The sequence below is a fragment of the Camelina sativa genome, chromosome 11 (assembly GCF_030686135.1).
Source record: "Camelina sativa cultivar CO46 ecotype springtype chromosome 11, ASM3068613v1".
Classification (NCBI taxonomy): Eukaryota; Viridiplantae; Streptophyta; class Magnoliopsida; order Brassicales; family Brassicaceae; genus Camelina; species Camelina sativa.
The window spans coordinates 2,832,002-2,851,944 of NC_141890.1; the positions used below are offsets into that span (position 1 = coordinate 2,832,002).

The 19,943-nt window shown below is 36.0% G+C and overlaps 6 protein-coding genes across 15 annotated transcripts; 3 read left to right on the plus strand and 3 right to left on the minus strand.

Annotated features, from left to right (window-relative positions):
- Nucleotides 1-2,839: 2,839 nt before the first annotated feature.
- On the minus strand, nt 2,840-4,741 carry LOC104721322 (small ribosomal subunit protein eS1y). The gene is made up of 7 exons (XM_010439273.3): nt 4,595-4,741; nt 4,400-4,447; nt 4,208-4,313; nt 3,813-3,950; nt 3,533-3,718; nt 3,236-3,436; nt 2,840-3,132 (listed from the first exon to the last, which is right to left on the minus strand). Exons 1-7 carry the CDS (start codon nt 4,603-4,605, stop codon nt 3,034-3,036), a joined length of 789 nt encoding a protein of 262 aa, XP_010437575.1. The 5' UTR covers nt 4,606-4,741; the 3' UTR covers nt 2,840-3,033.
- A 111-nt stretch (nt 4,742-4,852) lies between these two features.
- Nucleotides 4,853-8,101, plus strand: LOC104721324 (SH3 domain-containing protein 2). The gene is made up of 10 exons (XM_010439274.3): nt 4,853-5,111; nt 5,597-5,710; nt 5,786-5,855; nt 5,966-6,117; nt 6,346-6,447; nt 6,572-6,772; nt 6,874-6,936; nt 7,060-7,212; nt 7,451-7,525; nt 7,626-8,101. The coding sequence occupies exons 1-10, from the start codon at nt 5,052-5,054 to the stop codon at nt 7,740-7,742; spliced, it is 1,107 nt and encodes a 368-aa protein (XP_010437576.1). The 5' UTR covers nt 4,853-5,051; the 3' UTR covers nt 7,743-8,101.
- Nucleotides 8,102-8,143: 42 nt separating this feature from the next.
- LOC104721325 (inactive squalene synthase 2) lies at nt 8,144-11,171 on the minus strand. Of its 4 annotated transcripts, none has more exons than XM_010439275.3 (13): nt 10,727-11,171; nt 10,545-10,587; nt 10,318-10,407; nt 10,170-10,245; nt 10,010-10,079; nt 9,781-9,930; nt 9,580-9,684; nt 9,343-9,489; nt 9,147-9,222; nt 8,893-8,981; nt 8,720-8,811; nt 8,553-8,586; nt 8,144-8,449 (listed from the first exon to the last, which is right to left on the minus strand). In XM_010439275.3, exons 1-13 carry the CDS (start codon nt 11,114-11,116, stop codon nt 8,384-8,386), a joined length of 1,428 nt encoding a protein of 475 aa, XP_010437577.2. In that variant the 5' UTR covers nt 11,117-11,171; the 3' UTR covers nt 8,144-8,383. The 4 variants fall into 4 exon arrangements, with proteins under 4 accessions (XP_010437577.2, XP_087331592.1, XP_019088304.1 ...); XM_087475466.1 differs by having other exon boundaries at nt 8,543-8,586; nt 10,727-11,083; XM_019232759.2 differs by lacking the exon at nt 10,545-10,587 and having other exon boundaries at nt 10,727-11,023.
- Nucleotides 11,172-11,341: 170 nt separating this feature from the next.
- On the minus strand, nt 11,342-15,616 carry LOC104729750 (squalene synthase 1). Of its 7 annotated transcripts, none has more exons than XM_087475468.1 (14): nt 15,367-15,616; nt 15,002-15,183; nt 14,193-14,235; nt 13,955-14,044; nt 13,788-13,863; nt 13,553-13,622; nt 13,110-13,259; nt 12,909-13,013; nt 12,659-12,805; nt 12,403-12,478; nt 12,153-12,241; nt 11,962-12,053; nt 11,747-11,789; nt 11,342-11,644 (listed from the first exon to the last, which is right to left on the minus strand). In XM_087475468.1, the coding sequence occupies exons 2-14, from the start codon at nt 15,176-15,178 to the stop codon at nt 11,588-11,590; spliced, it is 1,215 nt and encodes a 404-aa protein (XP_087331594.1). In that variant the 5' UTR covers nt 15,179-15,183; nt 15,367-15,616; the 3' UTR covers nt 11,342-11,587. The 7 variants fall into 7 exon arrangements, with proteins under 7 accessions (XP_087331594.1, XP_010437580.1, XP_010437579.1 ...); XM_010439278.3 differs by having other exon boundaries at nt 15,002-15,266; nt 15,388-15,607; XM_010439277.3 differs by having other exon boundaries at nt 12,632-12,805; nt 15,002-15,266; nt 15,388-15,579.
- A 358-nt stretch (nt 15,617-15,974) lies between these two features.
- Nucleotides 15,975-17,008, plus strand: LOC104721328 (uncharacterized). The gene has a single exon (XM_010439279.3). It carries the CDS (start codon nt 16,103-16,105, stop codon nt 16,763-16,765), a length of 663 nt encoding a protein of 220 aa, XP_010437581.2. The 5' UTR covers nt 15,975-16,102; the 3' UTR covers nt 16,766-17,008.
- Nucleotides 17,009-17,523: 515 nt separating this feature from the next.
- On the plus strand, nt 17,524-19,048 carry LOC104721329 (small ribosomal subunit protein bS16cy). Its single transcript, XM_010439280.3, has 3 exons — nt 17,524-17,943; nt 18,026-18,071; nt 18,688-19,048. The coding sequence occupies exons 1-3, from the start codon at nt 17,811-17,813 to the stop codon at nt 18,848-18,850; spliced, it is 342 nt and encodes a 113-aa protein (XP_010437582.2). The 5' UTR covers nt 17,524-17,810; the 3' UTR covers nt 18,851-19,048.
- Nucleotides 19,049-19,943: the final 895 nt, after the last annotated feature.

The window sequence follows — 19,943 nt, forward strand, 5'->3', positions numbered from 1 at the left end:
TTTAATTGATTTTTATAATATCTCTTTAATTATTGTGAAGGGTTATATCATGCCCTTGGTCGATGCCAATTTAGCTTGTCTTGTCAGAAGGGTTGACCATTGGGTGAAACATTCAAGTTTTTTTTTACAACGGTCAAAGGTGAATATGTTAATACTGTTCACCGATTAACTCGTGATCTCTACTTAATTTTTAAGAAATTTCGACATCTAAAGATCCAAATAGAAACTAATAAGTTACCAAGAATATGTCATAACATTACAAAATCATGAAATCTATTTATATCATCCAATCTAAAACGTTAGAACTGACCCATATTGCGTCAGAAATTAACTAAATATTGAGATGCAATTGTTAAAGAAATGAGAATTTTACTTATGATGCATGAATATATAATATTCATGATTACATGTACACCAATGTTACCATCCTAATTTCTAAGAAAAGTCAGACTTTTGAATTTGTATTTTCTAAAACACATCGTCCAGTCAGTTTAGTTTTTCTATATATTAAATACAAATTCTAACGATCTATTATTTAGTACATCTGTTCAGTCTAATAATATATTGGCGCAAGGCAACATTTTTTCACTCTAATAAATAAGAATAATAATATATTAGCATTGTTACGCTATATAACAAACATTGCCATGCAGTCACTAATGGAAATATGTGAACCGTTCTGCTATTTTAGGCATGAGATATAAGATTAGGTAACCAAAACAGGAATATAGTATTCCGATAGAAACATTTTCATACCATAACAACAACTTTCATGTTGATTTTTTTATTCTTTGAAAAATTACAGGATAGATAGAAATACGTAATATGAATCAGACGTATCATTCGATTAAGCGGATTTTTTTGCTAAACCGAATTAATATATTCTCTACCGAACCTCAATTCACCAAATTTTCCAAACACACAAAAATTTATCCAAAAAAATTTAGAAATTTTAAAAGAAGTGTACAATTCAAATTGGATTCAAACACTTACTCAACCCGAAAACAGCATAAATAAAGTTCTTTTATACCTATCACGACGCTAAAACAAAAAAAATGGAAGTGTGGGTTGTGGTAGTGATGGGAATGGAGAGAAGATGCATGCCACCGGTGGAGTCGAGTGGAGTTCACCAAAGCAACCACTATAGCTAAATCCTTACCAATTTACATATATATAAATAAAATCAGTATCAAAAATATACTACTTTCCTTACAACTATGCAATCTTTCCATTTTAGGTTGGCTTATATTAAAGAGACCACAACTTTTATTTGCTGCTTTAAAAACCAGAGTCTTAATTTGAGATTTTTTTGTTTCTTATCTTATATATCTTTAATGTTTTATAGGCTCGTTCGTTGATTTTACATTTAAACACAATCTTAAGAATCTGCATATATAGATGCTATTTGTATTCATAATCGACCTTGGGACAAAAAATTAGGGATTGTTTTTTTCAAAAGAGTCGTCACAATCACTTAGTTTGGTAGTATACACAAATTTCATGTGTGCTTGAAAGTTTTATTTTTGAAAAGTTTGGTATAGGAACATTCTTTTTTAGCTGATATTTCATTTTTGTAAAATTAGGGGGAAAAAACAGAAAAGATTTTGAGCACCGGAGCAGGCTGGTGAGAAGTGACGAGAGCGTAATGGGCGGAAAGGAGAACGTGTCACATTTTCCTTGTTATTCGTCGATTCTTTACGCATCATCACTCTTCCCCCATTCTCTTTCGTTTATAAAACATGTCGTAGTTTTTTTTTTTTTTTTTTTTAATTTATTTATTTTGATTGTCAAAAAAATGGGAGATGGTTTCATGTGGTTTTTGAGTTAGTGAATAGTGATCCATGTATTATCTATATGTTGAGGCAATAATTGTAATATATTAGTATTCCCTCTAAGCAGGCCCGGCCCACCCCTAAAGCAGCCAAAACATCTGCTTTAGGCCACATAATATATACAAATAATTTGTACAATTTAATTAAACAAATTCTTAGCTAAGTTGGTTATCTTGTACGAGAATCTGTACCAGGTCGCGGATTTAATGCTCCAAATCAGTAGTTTTTGTATTTTTTTAATTGTTTGTATCATATGATTACAGTTAATATATTTTATAGAATATTATGTATAAAAAATGCTTTAGACCTCGGTAATCCTTGGACCGGCCCTGCCTCTAAGCTATAAAGTTTTACCTAATCAAACTTCACTAGTGTTATTTCAATTTCAAACCCATTCTTCTTTAGTGACGCAAATATGATTGTTCCAAATGAATTTTGTTTTTCACATAAAAAAAAAGACAAAAACGAAATAGGGACACGAAAAAGAAAAAAGACAAAAAACATAATCATTCAGTTTTAACAAATCATAATCCATTTGAACCACTGCATAGTGACAAAACAACGTAATCATTCATCACGAAGCATATAGCCAAAATAAAATCCAAATAAATCTCAAGTCCTCGACAGACCAAACAACTGATCACTATTCGCATCAAAGACACGATATTAAGAGAACTGTGATAGAAATGAAAGAACCAGAAATGCTAATTGCACTACACAAAATACACAACAATGATTTGATTGTCAAACAAAAATACACAACAATGAGCTTAAACTATGTATAATTAACAGATTTCGCTATTTGGTCCCACAATAACATGATGAACAATTAGTTTAATAATTCTATATTTTAAGAGTTCAAGTACCCAATGGCCAATGGTTTGATGCTTCGTTAAGTCAAAATCCATTGAATATGGATTTAAGATTTTCATTTTTGTTTTATACGTAAGTCACTGTTTTTTTTTCTACTATGATGATATACTTTACGCAAATCCAGGAAGGAAAAATACTGCTAAGAAACTTATTAATATAAAAGCAGGATAAACAGGACGAGTAATAAAAGTTCAGCCATCAAAAACGAGTCCAAAACAAGTCGCACTGACGTAGAGTTCTCTTACCAAAAAAACACCATACCAATGGCGACATAACATTAGGTTCTTTAATTTTTTTGCCAAAGAAAAACAAATAAATCTATAATCCCCTAAGCTCCGATGATTTCTGTTGGCTCCTCAGCAACTGGCTCATCAGCTGCCCTGTCTACCTTCACACCAACATCCTCTGCTGTGTAATCTCCATGCACCTAAGGAAAAACAAGAAGAGCAAAGTTAGAAAAGACCATCACCATGGCTTGACGAAACGAAGACTGATGTAACAATGACGACATTAATGTGATTTCAATTTACCTCCATGAGCTTTCCAAGGTCAAACTTGGGTGCCTTGAGGATCTTCACTTTACGGATGAACACGTTCTGCAATGGGTAGATGCTTGATGTTGCCTTCTCAATTTCTCTTCCAATGGCTTCTGGGATGAACTTGGCAACAAGATCCTTGAGGTCACAAGATGAAGCCTCCTTCACCATAATCTCACTCATCTTTCTGCGGATCTACAATGAACCATAAACATTTCAAGGAAAATGTTAATCTTCTGACAACAGAAAGACAATACTAATAAACACATATTATGATAATGTAATAGTTACCTGACGGATTTGGCTGGATTGAGCATAACAAGTACGCTTCACCTGGTTAGCACGTCTCTTTGTGAAGGCAATGCAGAAAAGCCTCAAGGTGAAACCGTCAGTGGTTTTCACATCAACATGGGCTTCAATCAAAGTCTGCCACTTCTTCACCAATGACCTTAGCTTGTCTGTGGTGAAATCCATACCCTACAAATCACAGAATCAAATCAGTACATTGTTTTTTAATATGCCACAAACAACAAATAAAAACAGCAAGGGGTGGTCGTCTCTCAAATCTTACCCAGAACTGGGTCAACACATTCCTTCCCTGAACATCCTCTGCTCTAAGACGGATCTTCCTGTAAGCATTATCCTCATCAACTTGAAGGTCAGCAAGAGACACCTCAAAAACTCTGTGCTTCAGTCCCTCAGAGGCAATCTATTCACAATAAAAAGACCATCCAAAAACACAAAGTCAGATTTGAACAAAGGGATCAATCTAAAAGAACCCTCACTATTCTCTTATCACATTTTGCAATTCCTAGTATCCAAACAACAAAAGACACCACAAGCAAATGTTATCTCTACAACTACCATTACGCAAATGACTATTCTCTATCCCCATGCTCTCAAGCAAATGTACAGTGAAACCCTAATCTAGCTCCAGCGTTAGTAAAAGACATAAGAGGACATTACCTTGGTACCCTGAGTCCTGGAGACAAGAGTCTTCCCAACATTCCTGTTGGTGAATGAAGAAGGAGCCTTCACGTCATACCAGTCCTTCTTGGAAAAAGGATCAACACTGCACCATATATTACAATTTCTCAATACACTGATTTTAGATTTAGAAATCTGAAACAATATATTCAGGGAATAAGTTACACTCACAGCTTCTTCTTTCCTCCTTTCCTACCCTTCGAAATCCTCTTGTTCTTGCTGTAACATCGGGCAAAACAATAACAATAGATCAGTACATGATTACTCGAAGCTGTCAAATGAGAGATTACGATACAGACTAAAGCGAGGAGGGAGAGAGAAAGAGAGAGAGAGAGAGAGAGATTAGAGAGAGAGAGAGAGATTTACCCGACCGCCATGGTTAAGGATCTTCAGATGGTAGCGACGCCGAGCTACAGTGAAGAAGAAGAAGATGAAGAAGCGGCTTCAACAACTGAGAGAATGACCTAATTCACGGGCATTTGATTTATATATGTCTAGGGTTTTGTATCGTTCAGTTTTTTTCTTGACTTGAAATAAACTTATAGTTAATGGATCTGTTTTTAAAGCCCAATAGTTTTAGAAAGCCCAATTAAAAAGCCTTTCTGAAACCTTCTTTGCGAAACAGAGAGTTTAATTTCGTCGTGTTCGAAAATCAAAAGCAGAGAGCTCAACAACGCCATTTTTTGACGATTTCGAGTCTCTCTTTCATTCGGGTGAGTTCTTCTTCAAGGTGAATCGGAGGAAGCTCGAAAGTGGAAAGGGTAACACGGAGATAAGAAAGAAAGAACGAAATTTGGAAAGAGCTCTTGACCAGGTAAACACAATGGAAGCAATTAGAAAACAAGCTAGCAGGTTGAGAGAACAAGTTGCGAGACAGCAGCAGGTGATAAATTTCTTAACTTTTGTTTTGCCCAACTGTTTCAGATCTTGTTTCTTTATCGTTTATGGTTTTTGATTTTGTATTCTCTTTTGTGATTACGTTGATTCGTTGGTTTCTGGTGAATCTATCAATAATGTGATGATGATGAAGAAAGGGGCTTACTTTTTTTTTTCTTTTCGGATCGGTGTTTTTGGAGTTAATGAGGACTTGGATCTGATTATGATTAATAATTTGATTCGATGTTAGATTGGGTATATTCCCTTCTGGATTGGGGAAGTTTCAGTCAAATTTGATGTTTTTGTCAAAAGGGTCTTTTAGGATTTGCTTGGCATAGATTGTTTTATATATCAAGATCACAAATTGATTGATATGTTGAGGGTATTGAATGATTTTGTTGTCTTAGATTAACATCTTAGTGCTACCATGAGATCAGGAGGTTTGTTTATTGAATTTGAGGTAGGCTGACTTAGTTTCGTTGAATGGTTAAGGCTGTCTTCAAGCAGTTTGGAGGAGGAGGATACGGTTCTGGTTTATCTGATGAAGCAGAACTCAATCAACATCAGAAGCTAGAAAAGCTTTACATATCCACCCGTGCTGCAAAGGTTTTCTTTATACCGTTGTCTAGTTTGATGTTTTGATTACTTTTAATTTGGACTCAAGACATGTTCTGTTTTCAGCATTACCAAAGAGATATTGTTCGTGGTGTGGAAGGTTATATTGTCACGGGGTCAAAACAAGTTGAGATAGGTGATTTTGTTGACCCTTGAGTGTTCACTTATTGTATTTTTTTGTATGTAAGTTGTAGACTTGTATTGGCTCACAGGCCTGGTTTTCATTGTGTACTCATTGTTCCTCAGGGACCAAACTGTCGGAGGATAGCAGGAAATATGGTTCAGATAATACATGTACAAATGGTAATGTATTAATAAGGGCTGCACTGAGCTATGGGCGTGCTCGGGCACAAATGGAGAAGGAGCGTGGAAATATGTTAAAGGCTCTTGGTACACAGGTTTATCTTTCTCAGCCTCTACCAAAGTGTTAAGTACATATCTTTTGCATGTGATAGAACTATACAAAGAAATACTTTCCTGTCATTGCCATTTGTGGGAAGATCTATAGTTTTAATCTGGAATTTTTTGTTACATAGAGTCAATAAGTGTCATGGTCTTTACTTGGATCTTTCTTTATTGCAATTTGACTACTATAATCACATGTCACACTGGAATTTAAATCTTAGGTTGCTGAGCCACTACGAGCAATGGTTTTGGGAGCTCCGTTGGAGGATGCTAGACATCTAGCTCAACGTTATGACAGAATGCGCCAAGAAGCTGAAGCTCAGGTACCATGAAGGGATTCGATTACCTTTCATAGAAATATGGGTGTTTTCCACTTTCTAGAACCTGCCATTTGTTATTGCTAGCATGATAGAATTTTACTCATGCATTTGATTTAAATCAAAACAGGCTACAGAAGTTGCAAGACGTCAAGCAAAGGCGAGAGAGTCTCAAGGTAATCCTGACATCCTGATGAAACTCGAATCTGCTGAAGCAAAACTTCACGACTTAAAATCAAATATGACAATACTGGGGAAGGAAGCTGCTTCTGCTTTAGCTTCCGTTGAGGATCAGCAACAAAAATTGACTCTTGAACGACTTCTTTCAATGGTAGTGCGATTGGTTGCAAGCTCTATTGTTAGGTCGACTTTTTTTTACTTACCTATATGTACTTTGTTTGAAACAACTGTATTGTTCATTCCTCATTTCAGGTTGAATCTGAACGTGCCTACCATCAAAGAGTCCTCCAAATACTTGATCAGCTCGAAGGAGAGGTTAGTGTGCATCACTTTTACAGCTTTCATTATTCTGTCATAGTGATAGTATTCTTGTCGAATAGCCAGTTCATCATTATACGAGTCAACTAAGGGAAAAATTGAACATTCTTGAACCTACAGATGGTATCTGAGAGGCAACGTATAGAAGCTCCCTCTACTCCCTCGAGTGCAGAAAGTATGCCGCCACCTCCATCATATGAGGAAGCTAATGGAGTGTTTGCATCTCAGATGCATGACACGTCAACAGATAGCATGGGTTACTTCTTAGGAGAGGTATGCTACTCAGGTCTTTAATGATGTCTAGTGCCTTTTAACAAATGACTTAGTTAAAACTTCTGTTTACATTGGTGGTAACAATTTCAAAGAGATAATAGGATTATAAGTTCTCTACGAATGCATTGGATGTAGATTTCTGATTAGAGAACCGAAAGACAGGCTACATCAAGATTCCTTTTGGTCCTCGTTAGATGTGCCATTATAACATACTATTCCCCTTTTAAAACGTTTTCAGGTCTTGTTCCCATATCACGGTGTGACAGATGTCGAGCTGAGCTTATCAACTGGTGAATATGTTGTTGTTAGAAAGGTTCGATAGTAAACCAACTCCCACATGAGAAAACAAACAAAGACTCCATTAATTCTAGAGTGTTTGTTTGAAACCCCATTTGTCTGTTTGTCACTGTCAGGTTACAGGAAGCGGATGGGCAGAAGGTGAATGCAAAGGCAGAGCCGGTTGGTTCCCTTACGAGTACATAGAAAGACGGGAACGAGTTCTTGCTAGCAAAGTGTCCGAAGTTTTCTGAGAATTCAAAGGTAACATCGTGGTTTGTGGCTGTTGGTAATGGAATTGAGTTGCTTCTGTAGAAGAGTTGTGTGTTCTGTGGAAAGAAAAAGAAAGAGAGAAAGATTCACCGGCGAAACAGATTTTGGGATTGAATTAACGTTCATGAGGATCAGAGATGTGGATTTCTGCGATTTTTCTGAATCTGCTAGTGTTCAATTTGTAGGTTATCTCTTTGGCATTTGATGTAAACGCCAAATCTCTTATGTATCTTCATGTGTATACAGTTCTTTTTTTGGGTCTTATTTGTGACCTTTCTTTGTTCAATTTACTTTCATTTGATAACACCTAAAAATGTTATAAAGAAGTGATTTTTTTTTTTTTTTTTTTAAATCAAATTCACGCAAATGATCATACATACACTTAACGTTGGAATCTGGTGTTGTACATTATTATGGTGATGATGGAAGAACTTATAACTTCACAAAAATGATTAATCAAAACCGTTGACCCTATCTTAAATCACTACTACAGTGTTTTACGACAGTGTTTTGCATTCTGTTTCGCTCACTTTCTAAACTCAGCCGTAAGGAAACAATCTTGATCAAACATTCAAAGAAGCTATGACTTCAAGATCTTGAAGTGACACAATCACCAGCTTCACTACTTACATTGATTTGCTTTGAGATACATAACGACTATGGCCAATAGAAGCACAAACATTACAATCTGCAGTTTCAGGAATAGAGTAGAGGAGGATGATAAGTAACATACAAAATATGAAACACTTTCTATGGAAGCCGGATAACAAAATTAACTTACAAAGACATACCTTCGATTGTGCATCATCTTTAACATAAGTTTTTCTGACCGGAATAAGAAAGAGACAAAGATTCATTAGAACCTCAACCAAAAAAATAAAAGATCATTCTCCTGATCAACGACTGCAACAATATTGGGTATAACAAGTAGAAGAAACCAAGAAAAAACAGAGTCTACCTTTTGTGAAGGACTCCATTTTCTCTGCAAACTTTCTTAATTGTTTCGAGTCGGTTTAATGTTTTCATCGCATTTGGATCGTTCTTGTCAACCTATTATAAGTATAACACATATTTCATCTTCTAATTACCAGCAGTAAACACAGGAAATATACTGATTAACATATATATTACCTTTGATTGTAGCATGCAAGAAAAATCATAGAACACACCATAGACATCATCCATTGTCTTTGTGCGATCGATAATTTTAGCTATTAGCCCTTAAAAATAGAAATCATTTGTCAATAAATCAGCTTTCATAAATGTATGTAACATCATAACTCACAAATAACTGATTAGCCTTTGATTTTAGTTAAGCCTCAGCAATTAGATGATCAAATTATGTTAAAGGTTACAAAACCAAACTCAACATAAAAACATCTTACCTCGCCTCAATCTCACTACACCTCCAAAGACTTGTACATTGTTATAGCATAATGCTAGTGTTCCAATAGCCACGATCTATCAAAAAGGAAATATATATATTCCATGTCAACACAAACACTTCTCAAGTTGATCTTTTAAGGCAGAGTAGTAGTATATGAAATTAACATATATGTATATAAATTTATTTTCTCTAACCTGAGGGATGGCACAAGACTGAAATATTGCAGGATCACGCAATGAAGCCAAGGATTTCAAACAATCTTCAACGTGAATCAATGCATTTGTGACCATTTCATTCAGACACTGCACTGCTTTTGTTGAATTCTCCTCTTTCTTAAAGTCCTACATTATAAGAATTCACAAAAATAATAGTTACATTGTCTTCTAAATATAAGATCTTCATATAGTACTTGAGAGTGAAGTTATATGCACCTCAAGCTTGTCAACATATTTTCCCCAGATCTCACGAGGCCAAAACATGCGGGACTTTGGTATCTCATTAATGTCTTCAAGATAATCTTTGATAATGTTTGTTTTCTAGAAAATAAGATAACATACAAAAAAAAGATTCAAAGATTACAAGATAGATTCGACTAAGAACATTGTACATGTCAATATCCATTGTGATGCTACCTGGAGAAATAAACCTGTAGAATTTGAAATGTGCTTCCAATCTGGAGTCAGCATTTCTAATTCTGAAGTGATGAAGATTTTTGACAAACCTAAACCCACAAGTCCAGCAGCATAATGGCAGTATTCATCATAGTCATCAATTGTTTCTACCTGTTCGGATACACAAATAATTTCATCTCTCATTAGCTTAACTTCTTTATCCAAACTTAAGTGAAACCAATAAAATCACCTCTTTACAAATGAACTTGGCCATTCCTGCACCCATTCTTTTAGTTATATCTTCAATAGCCTCTTGATACCTTTTATGTAAGTTAGGAAAAAAACATAAATTCATTGGATCAATCAATATTAAAAACATAACAGAATTGCATGTAAAAAAACTAATTAACCCTTTTTCAAGTTCCAGAAAAGCTGCAGAAACATGGTGAAACTGCTCCATTAGAACCTTGTACTCTTTCGTACCACCTAGAATGAAGAGTAATTAAGTTAAAAATTTCATCTGAAAGATCAAAATGTGAAGAGACTTTTCTTACTCACATGAAAAATGCCAGTCACCATCGTATATATGACGGTGGAAAGCTATCAGAATTGGAAGTTTGATCTCCATTGCTACGCTTGTGTCATCCTCTGTTGTCACAAAAACAAGACTAAATATATACTAATTTTTAAAGATGAATACATTTTTAAAGAAACAAAAGACTTGGGAGAAAAAGATTCATCAAATGAAAGGTAATGTTTGGATACGACAGTGATGAACCACTAACCAACGGTATCAAGAGCTCGGAGAATCAAGTAAAACACACACACCTAATTAAGACATATTAAATAAGAAAATGTTGGAAATTATGCTTAAACTTAGAAAAAGGTAACAGAGCTATATATAAGTCCATGTTTATATATATATATATATATATATATTGTTGAGGCAGAGAAGCAAAATACGTACTGCGTTACGAAGCTCAGTGCCAAGTTGTTGAATAACAAGAGAGAAGCTTTTAGAAACTTTGTGGAGCATTGAATAACAGAAAGCTAAGTTTGGCTCAAGTGGGATCTTCTTCTGAGCTTTGTTTATAGCAATTTTCAACTTCAAAAGCGGATATAACTCATCCGGGTGTCTCAAAATCGTACTCAAGCTTCCCATATTTTTTAGAAACAGAGGAAAAAAAAAAAACTCTTTTGAAACAATGGAGGATTCGTTGGCAAACAAAATGTTAGACACTTGAGTCTTAACCAGGGACATCTCAAAGAAAATGGTAGGCCCTGTTACTGTTGCTATAATAATACAACGAATATGGCCCTTGTCAATATAAATCAACGACCCCACGCCCCATGGCATATGCACACTCCACACAGAATCGCACTTTGGCCTTTGCTCTTAACTTGTCACGGTGATACATGTTTATTATTGGTCCAGCGAATGTTCTATTTTTGGCATTTAAAATGTTTTGCCGCGTGCTACACGCTTAACGTTAAAAATATAATAAATCTTAGCTTGACTTACGACGAGTGTTGCCGACCTAAGAAAATAAAAAGAGATGAACGAAAGACCAAAAGAAAGAAAGAACTTCAAACAATACTTTTTTATAAAACACAAAGGAATAAAAAGTTGATGAACAAATGCATGTTTTAGACAAAGAAGGTAGTAAACTAAAATAGAATCCATGGTTCTATAACAAACAAGGTTTATATTCTGTTCTTCAGTGGCGTGAATAAGAATGAACCTAGAAAACCACTGTTCAATCATGATCTAAACATCTTGAATGATGGTGATACAGTCTGACTCGCTTACATTGATTACTCCCATCATTCAGTTTGCTCTCAGATATGCAAAGACTATTGCCAGTAGAATGACAACCATTATAATCTGCATTTTCAGGTAGACAAGATCAGTTTTGTATATATATATTTTTTTTCTTTTACAATGAGATGCTTATATGGAACAAAGGAAAAAAAAAATGCAACTTACAAAGACATTGTTTGGTTGTCCTTTGTCATCAACATATGATTTTCTGAAAGTAAGAGAGACAAAGATTCAACAAAAACCAAACCAAAAAGAAAGATTATGATAATTTTTAATCTTATTCTGGAGTACTTGGAAGATTAGTTATAGGTGCTCGAGACCAGTGTCTTAGTGAGAGGTTTAATCCAGTTCCGCTTATGGGATCAAAGAATAGAATTTACCTGTTATTAAGGACTCCAGTGTCTATGCAGAGTTTCTGAACGGCTTCAAGTCTGTTTAGTGTAATACTGGCATTTGGATCGTTCTTGTCAACCTGGGTACATATATGTCAGATTAATAAAATACAGAAATTATTTTCTAATATTAGAACAGAGTGACAAAACAAAGAACAAACGCGGAACTACTGATGTACCTTTGTTTTCAGCATGCAAGAAAAATCATAGAATGCACCGTAGACATCAGCCATTGTCTTTGTGCGATCAATGACTTTAGCAGTTAGACCTAAACAACAGAGAGTTATTCAACAATATTAGCTAGCATTCAGATAACAATGCTTGCTAACACTTCTCAAGCTCGTGGATAATAAAAGATGATGGTTTTCCCTTTCGCAGAAATAAATATCAGGGATTGGCCTGCATAATTTCTAAGGCTTAATATCGTACCTCGCCTCAGTTTTACAACGCCTCTAAATACTTGTACATTGTTATAGCATAATGCAAGTGTTCCAATCGCCATGATCTGATCAAGAAAACACATCCAAGTAAAGCAATGTTAACTTCTAACTTCTAAGGCATTTTAAATCAAAGCAGAAGAATTAAAGAGGGGAATCTCTAGTTTCATATTACGAGGCAAACAATACGAATAGTTCTTAACGAGAACTTTAAAGACTACCAATATTATGATATTTCCTTCTCCAACCTGAGGGATGGCACAGAAACGAAATATGGAAGGATCACGCAACGCAGCCATGTATTTCAGGCAATCTTCAATATGCATCAACGCATTGGTAACCAGTTCATTCAAGCACTGCACGGATTTGGTAGAGTTCTCCTCGTATTTTAAATCCTACATTACAATTTATAAATCACCATAAAAGGCATTGTCAGTAAATAGCCAATATGGGTGACATCAGATCTAAGATGAGAGCTTGAGAGTGGTATGTATGTACCTCAAGCTTGTCAGCATATTTGCCCCAAATTTCGCGAGGCCAAAACATGCGGGATTTTGGTATCTCATTAATGTCCTCAAGATAATCTCTGATAATGTTTGTTTTCTGCAAATAAGACCAGTGTTATGAATTATTCGATGAAAAAAATTGTCCAAGGCTGCAAAATATTTGAGGAAGAAATATTGTAATACATTGTTGTACCTGTAGAAATAAACCCATTGAATTAGAAATCGCCTCCCAATCTGGTGTCAAAACCTCTGAGCCCCCAGCAAGGAAGAGTTTCGACAGACCTAAACCCACAAGCCCAGCAACATAGTGGCAGTATTCATCATAGTCATCAACAGTTTCTACCTGTGTATAACAGTGAAAACTGGATAAACTGGATCGGTATTCGAATGACTTGAGTTCTTCATGAAACATCTCAATAAGTTTTGGTACTTTCAATACATGAATTACTACATCTCATTTCATATAAAAAGAATCACATGGTTCATTCAAAAATAGATCTGATGTTATGACTTATGAAGAGAGTAAACATGACACAGTTCTAACTAAAACAGAGACCCCAGTCTAGTTCAAGACAGTATGTTACCATAACTCAAAAACAAATCAAACTATGAAAACGTATGCTATGTATCACAAACCTCTTGGCAGATAAACTTGGCCATTCCTGCACCCATTCTTTTAGTAATTTCCTCGATAGCCTCTTGATACCTTCATATACCAAGGTATAAATTATAAAAATACCATATATTAGTAATGTCAGAAAGCAGATTAGAGTTTCAACAAATTCAGCGACTCGATCAATAAACGTGAAACAACATGAGTAACAAATAAGAGAATAGAGCAGAAACGCGTATAGCAAATAATAGAACTAACCCTTTTTCAAGTTCCAAAAAAGCTGCAGCAACGTGATGAAATTGGTCCATTAGAACCTTGTACTCCTTCGTACCACCTAAAGTTGAACGAGTAAAATAAGTAAGTCAAACAGTCAAATATTGACAGGATGTGAAAGATGAAGATGCAAAGAGACTCTTCAGACTTGCATGAATAGTGCCAGTCAGTATTGTAAATGTGCCGGTGGAAAGCTATCAGGATGGGAACCTTTTCATCAGTTGGTATGCTTGTATCATCCTCTGTTTCACACAAAAAAATATTATGATATTAGCGGTAGGAGCATGAAGTAGGGATGATGGTTCTAAAAGAAAAAGGTTTGCGCAGATTTTGGAGAAGCCACATGGTATCAAGGTAATCTTCTTAAAAGCATAGTTAAGAGATACTAACCAACAGTATCAAGAGCTCGTAGAACCAAGTAGAACACACACACCTACAAATAAAGAAAAAGGAAACTGAATAAGAAATGCTGCAAGACTGGACAGAGCTAAAAGAAGCAAGATATATGGAAACTTTAGAAACAACCAAAACCATTATTCTATGCGTGACATGGTCCAAGAAAGCCTCATATTGATATACCACAAGAACGATATATAGGTAAAAAAAAATGTCCAGAAACAAATAGAACCCCAGTTGACTAAATAAAATCTGCATTTTACTACAGCTCTGATATAAACTGCAGAATCAGTTTATAGCAACTCAAAGCCAACGTCAACAATAAATGAGTGTCAGACATGCTGCAAGACTGGAAAAAGCTACAATGGTGGCATGCGAAACGAAAAAAGATATATGGAAACTTTAGAAACAACCAAAACCATTATTCTATGCGTGAAATGGTCCAAGAAAGCTACATATTGATATACCACAAGAACGTATTAAGAAAAAAATTCCAGAAACAAATAAAACCGCAGTTCACTAAATACAATATGCATTTACTGCAGCTCAGATAAACTGCAGAATCAGATTATAGCAATCTGCAGGAACAACTAAGAGTAGCACAAAAGAACTAAAGGGATAAATTAAAGGCCAACGATTCTACAAAAAGAAACCAACACTCTCGTCAACATCAACAATAAATGAGTGTCAGATATTTGGATTCATCCTTTAAAATTGAGCCGTTGACCAAATAAATACCAAACACAGACGTAAAAAATATCTACATAGAGACGGAGAGAGAGAGAGATCAGAAGGAACGTTACAGCGTTACGAAGGTCGGTGTTGAGCTGCTGGATAACGAGAGAGAAGCTTCGAGAAACCTTGTGGAGCATTGAATAGCAGAAGCCCCAGTGTGGCTCAGGCGGGATCTGCTTCTCCGCTTTCTCAATCGCTCGTTTCATCTTCAGGAGCGGATATATATCATCCGGATATCTCAGCATCGTCCCTAAGCTCCCCATTGTTTCTATCAGAGAATAAAAAAAAAAAAAAAAAAAAACAGAGCGAAGAATCTGCTTATGGCGTCTCCCCCTGAAAACAATGACGGAAGAAGCAAGCAAAACTCAAACTCCTCTGTGAAGACGATCTAAGATTCAAAATAAGCAATGAAGAGAGAGAGAGGAGATGTTGCAGGTAAGAAGAAAACGCTTACCTGCGATTTGGATCGATTCGATTTGACCAGCGGAGGTTTTCTATTTTAGAGTTTTCTTATATCATCGATGAAAACAAAGGTTTCTTCAGACTTTTTTTTGCCAGTGAGAGAGCCACAAAGGTCTCTCACATTTTCCCCTTTTTTTTTATTTTTTTATTTAAATGTTTTAAGAGTGTAAACATTTTAAAATTCAGGAAAAAATAATAAAATAACAAAGCGTGAAAATAATGAATGGAGGAAGAAACGGACTAATCCTATTCGTAATATATTGACCAAAATAAGGACTATCGTATAATAATAATAAAATAAGAGCCTTCGTTTAAAATTACTTAAAAATATGGTAAAACAATTTTTTTTGTGAAACAGAAAAGGTATCTTTTTTTATCATAAATGAACGATTCGATTTTACAGTTGTAATTATTAACTGTTGTCAAAAAAAAAAAATTGTAATTATTAACTAATTTTCACTGTCAAACTTTAATGCGGACGCTGAGATGGCAAAATGGGGATGACGTGGCAATATATAATTGGTTGTAAATACGTATCTTCAACAGTGTAACTACCAATTGGCACACGATAACACACAGTGGTTCTCTCCAAGTTTCCTCTCTCTATTAAAAGGGTTAAAACTTAACTTCCTCTGGACGATACACAAAAACAAGTTCTTGTGAAAATCAAAATAAAAAACAAATTTCGGAAAAAGAAAAAAAAAAAAATGGCGAAGCGATCTAGGGTTATCACCATGTCTCCTCTTGTTCTCGACAAGGAAGACGATCTCGATCTCTGGGAAGTCGTGAATCCCTCCGACGGCGAGTTCTCCGACGATTCTTTCTCCGTCGATAGTCTTTCCGATGATGACGTCATCTCTCTTGACGACGACGAAGACGAAGAAGAAGGTTCTGTGGTCTCGTTGACTGTCATTTCTCCGCTGTCTCAGACGCTTCCTGTTTCCGACGCCGTGGATCTGGATTCAGACGGCGATGATGTCGACGGTGATCATGGCGATGATGATGATGTCGTTCGCGATGAAGTTGATGATTACGATCTTGGATGGGCTCAACGGCGGATTCTGTTTATCGGTGCCGGTGGAGGTTCTCGCGGAGTCACGTACGGAGATTGTTTTAATGATGACGGGGAAGAAGAAGAAGAAGATCGCGGTGGTGAAGATGGAGATTACGACGATTCGTATGATCTTGAGGAAGAGTTGGTTCCGCGTAGCGTGAATAAGAAGATTGGGAGACAGAGGATGAGGAAACTAGGGAAAAGAGCAATCGCGAAGGTAGCGTCGAAGAAGATGACTCCGTATTCGCATTTGAAGTATGGATGCTATGGATGCGTTCGTGGTAAGCATGGTCTCGGCATGAAATTCAAGTGCTGATCTCGCCATGGATGGACATGGATTCTTCAAGAACTCGTTTAGAATATCTCAATTTCCTGGGTTTTAATTGATGTTTAAATTTGCTAGTTCTCAATTTCAAAATTCCTCGTTTCAGTAATTCGGATGATGTTTCTGAAGATCGCATTGTATATAAACTCTCGCACTAGGATTCACGAGTTTCTCCGTTATTAAACTGATTCGTTCTCTTTGTGATCGTTTCTTTAATGGAGTTTTATTAGATCAGATTGTGGTTAGGCTTTGTAGTGTTGAGTTTCACATGGAGAAAGATGATGATGGATGATCGTAATACTCTTGAATCACTTGTTGATAGATGATGATGAGCTCTCTAGTTTTGTAAGAACTGCAAATTTGGATAACGACATCTAAACATTTAGTAAATGAATTAACAACACTGGAAGAAAAGGTTTTTGTTTGGTGGTGGTTAATTTGGTTATTTATCTTTTTGTAAGCTTTTGCAATTTTTTATTAATGTGGTTGGTTGTTACTTGTGAAGTCAAGTCTCGTAGTATGAGAGTATGAGAGTGGTTGAGATTTAAGAGTCTAGGAGATGACTTTTATTTTCTGAATTATAAATGGTTCTTTGAAAATGATCCTTTGTCTCACGTTAGAATCTTGGTACCAATACTAATACTATCACACGAATGATGCTGTCACTGTGAGACGATCCACCCCATTCCTGTCGAGTAATAGACATCCCTGACCGATTACTATCCGGACTTTTAGATGATCAGTGTTTCAGGATAAGTTTCGAAGGAAGAATGGGGTAAGGTGAGAAAAAAACACTATGGAAGGAAAGGAATAAGACGCCGTTTCTGAGTAAATGAAACGGCACGTAGTACAATCACATAACTATAGAACGGTGCGGAAGTTCTATATTGCCTCGGCCTGTTGTGTTGGCCATAGAACGAACTTAAGAAGATAAGATAAGAGTAAAGAGGGGCAAAAGCCAAAAAAAAAAAAAAAACACAGCTTATAAAACCTTTGCTTATCTTCTTCTTCCCCATCCTCAAAGTTCCAAGCAGAAATGACGGTGAAGATAAGGCTCGCGCGTTTGGGTTGTAAACACAGACCCTTTTACCGCGTAGTTGTCGCCGATGAGAAATCGCGGAGGGACGGCAAGCAAATCGAGGTTATTGGGTTCTATGACCCACTCCAAGGTTCGTCTCTTCTCCTTCTCCTCCTCTTATCTTCACTTCTCCACTTACATGAATTTGCTTGTACCCTCCTCCTCCTCCTCAGGGAAAGAAGATGCCAACAGAGTGAGCCTCAAATTCGACAGGGTCAAGTATGTTTTTTTTTTTTTTTTTTTTTCTCATATCTTCACATTCCTGTTTGCGTATATATTGCTACTTATTAGATGTGAAACTCATGATTGTGTTTAATAGTACTGTATCTCGACATTATCCTTATGTTTTTCCTCATGGTATAGACCCAAAAAACACTTTCATTCTGTGGCACTGTGAACAAGTTCTAACCTGATTGGATGAAACAGATTTATTGACTGGTTCACTTGGATTTATTTTAACTTATGTGATAAATTGAGATGCTTTGTGTTTGATTCTCTATGTGTGTCCGGAACTCTATTTGCATAAAGGTCTCATCTTTAATTTCTTTGCTTGTTCTTGGTCCTGTTTCTACACCTAATGCATTCACTAGAACTAGGAGTGTTTCTGTTTTCTTTAACAATATAACTCTCCAGGCCATTGAAAACAGTAAGCATCCCTTTCATTCATCTATTGCAAATTTTTTTGTGAGGCTTGCTTTTTGCTTGTATGATTGTTTTGATTACACTACTCTAAAAGTCTAAATCCACTCAGTTCCTTGTAAGTTTGTAACTGAGCTTCAAATGCACAGCTGTTTGAAAGAAATTGATTTTCACACATGGTACTCGAATGATGCAGGTACTGGTTATCAGTTGGAGCTCAACCAACAGACTCAGTCGAAAACATGCTTTTCAGAGCAGGTCTGATCCCCCCGAAGTCCATGGTTGTAAAAGGTTCGAAAAATGGGCAGCAATCTACAAGCCAGCATGTTTCACCCATTACAGGTGAAATCTTGAACTAGGTGTGTTTTCTCTAATGAGCTGAGAGAGAGAGAGAGAGAGAGAGAAAGAGAGCTTTTGTGTTTATGTCGTTGATGTAATGCCTTCATTTGGTTTCAAGACTTTTGTTTTGATGTAATGCTTCATTGGTTTAAGACTTTTGCTTTGGATCACCTGACAAACAGAGTGTTGAATTCTGAATAGCATATGCCTTTGTTTCATCAGCAACTCTCTACTTGGCCCATATGAGCTTTGGTAAGAGGCCCATGTTTTCAGAAATTGGGTTCATTCTCAATATCTAGATTGTGGGCTAAAGACAGGAATTATTTATCTTCTAGCGTGAATATGATGTTGCTGTTGCGCAGTAGAACCTCGTTCTTACCTTTTATATATCTTTACTTTTTACATGGTGTTATATAGTTTCATTCATCTCTAAATTAGTTACGTATATATATATGATTATATTCTCATACAGGTGTGAGTGTGACACCCCATACTGTATATTTCTTCAAATTTTCATTTCATCTTTTAGGTCTTAATACTTGTCAAAATGTGTTTTGTATAGTCTAGATATTTTCTTCGGTTTGTATTGCCAAAAGATGGTTATAGTTATGAAAAAGGGATGTGTCTTGGGGACATTACACAGCTATATTGGGCCAACAATATCTCTCGCTTCGTATCCCATTAGATTCTCTCTCTCTCTCTCTCTCTCTCTCTCTCTCTCTCTCTCTTGGTTCAGAGATGTTTATTGTTCGCATTATTACGGCATCTCTGGCTCTGACCCTCTCGCTGCAACATCTGTCCCAATTCAGACAACTTTCCTATAATTTTCATTCTAGGCCTACTATTTTATACTTCCTAAAATTCAACCCTCAACTTCCTAACTATATCTAAGTCCTCCTTCATTATGTTTAGTTTTGATGCTCTCAACCTCAAGTCTCAAGTCTCAACTCTCAAGCCATGGAACTAACTATCCTGTCGGCAGCCTCTACTCGATATTGTAATTTCTGAACTACATAATCTTAGACACCTATAAAGATTTTAGTTGTTACCGAAGTTAGGACTTGGGATATATATATATATACACTTCAGTTGAGCAAGAAAGTGAATGCTAAA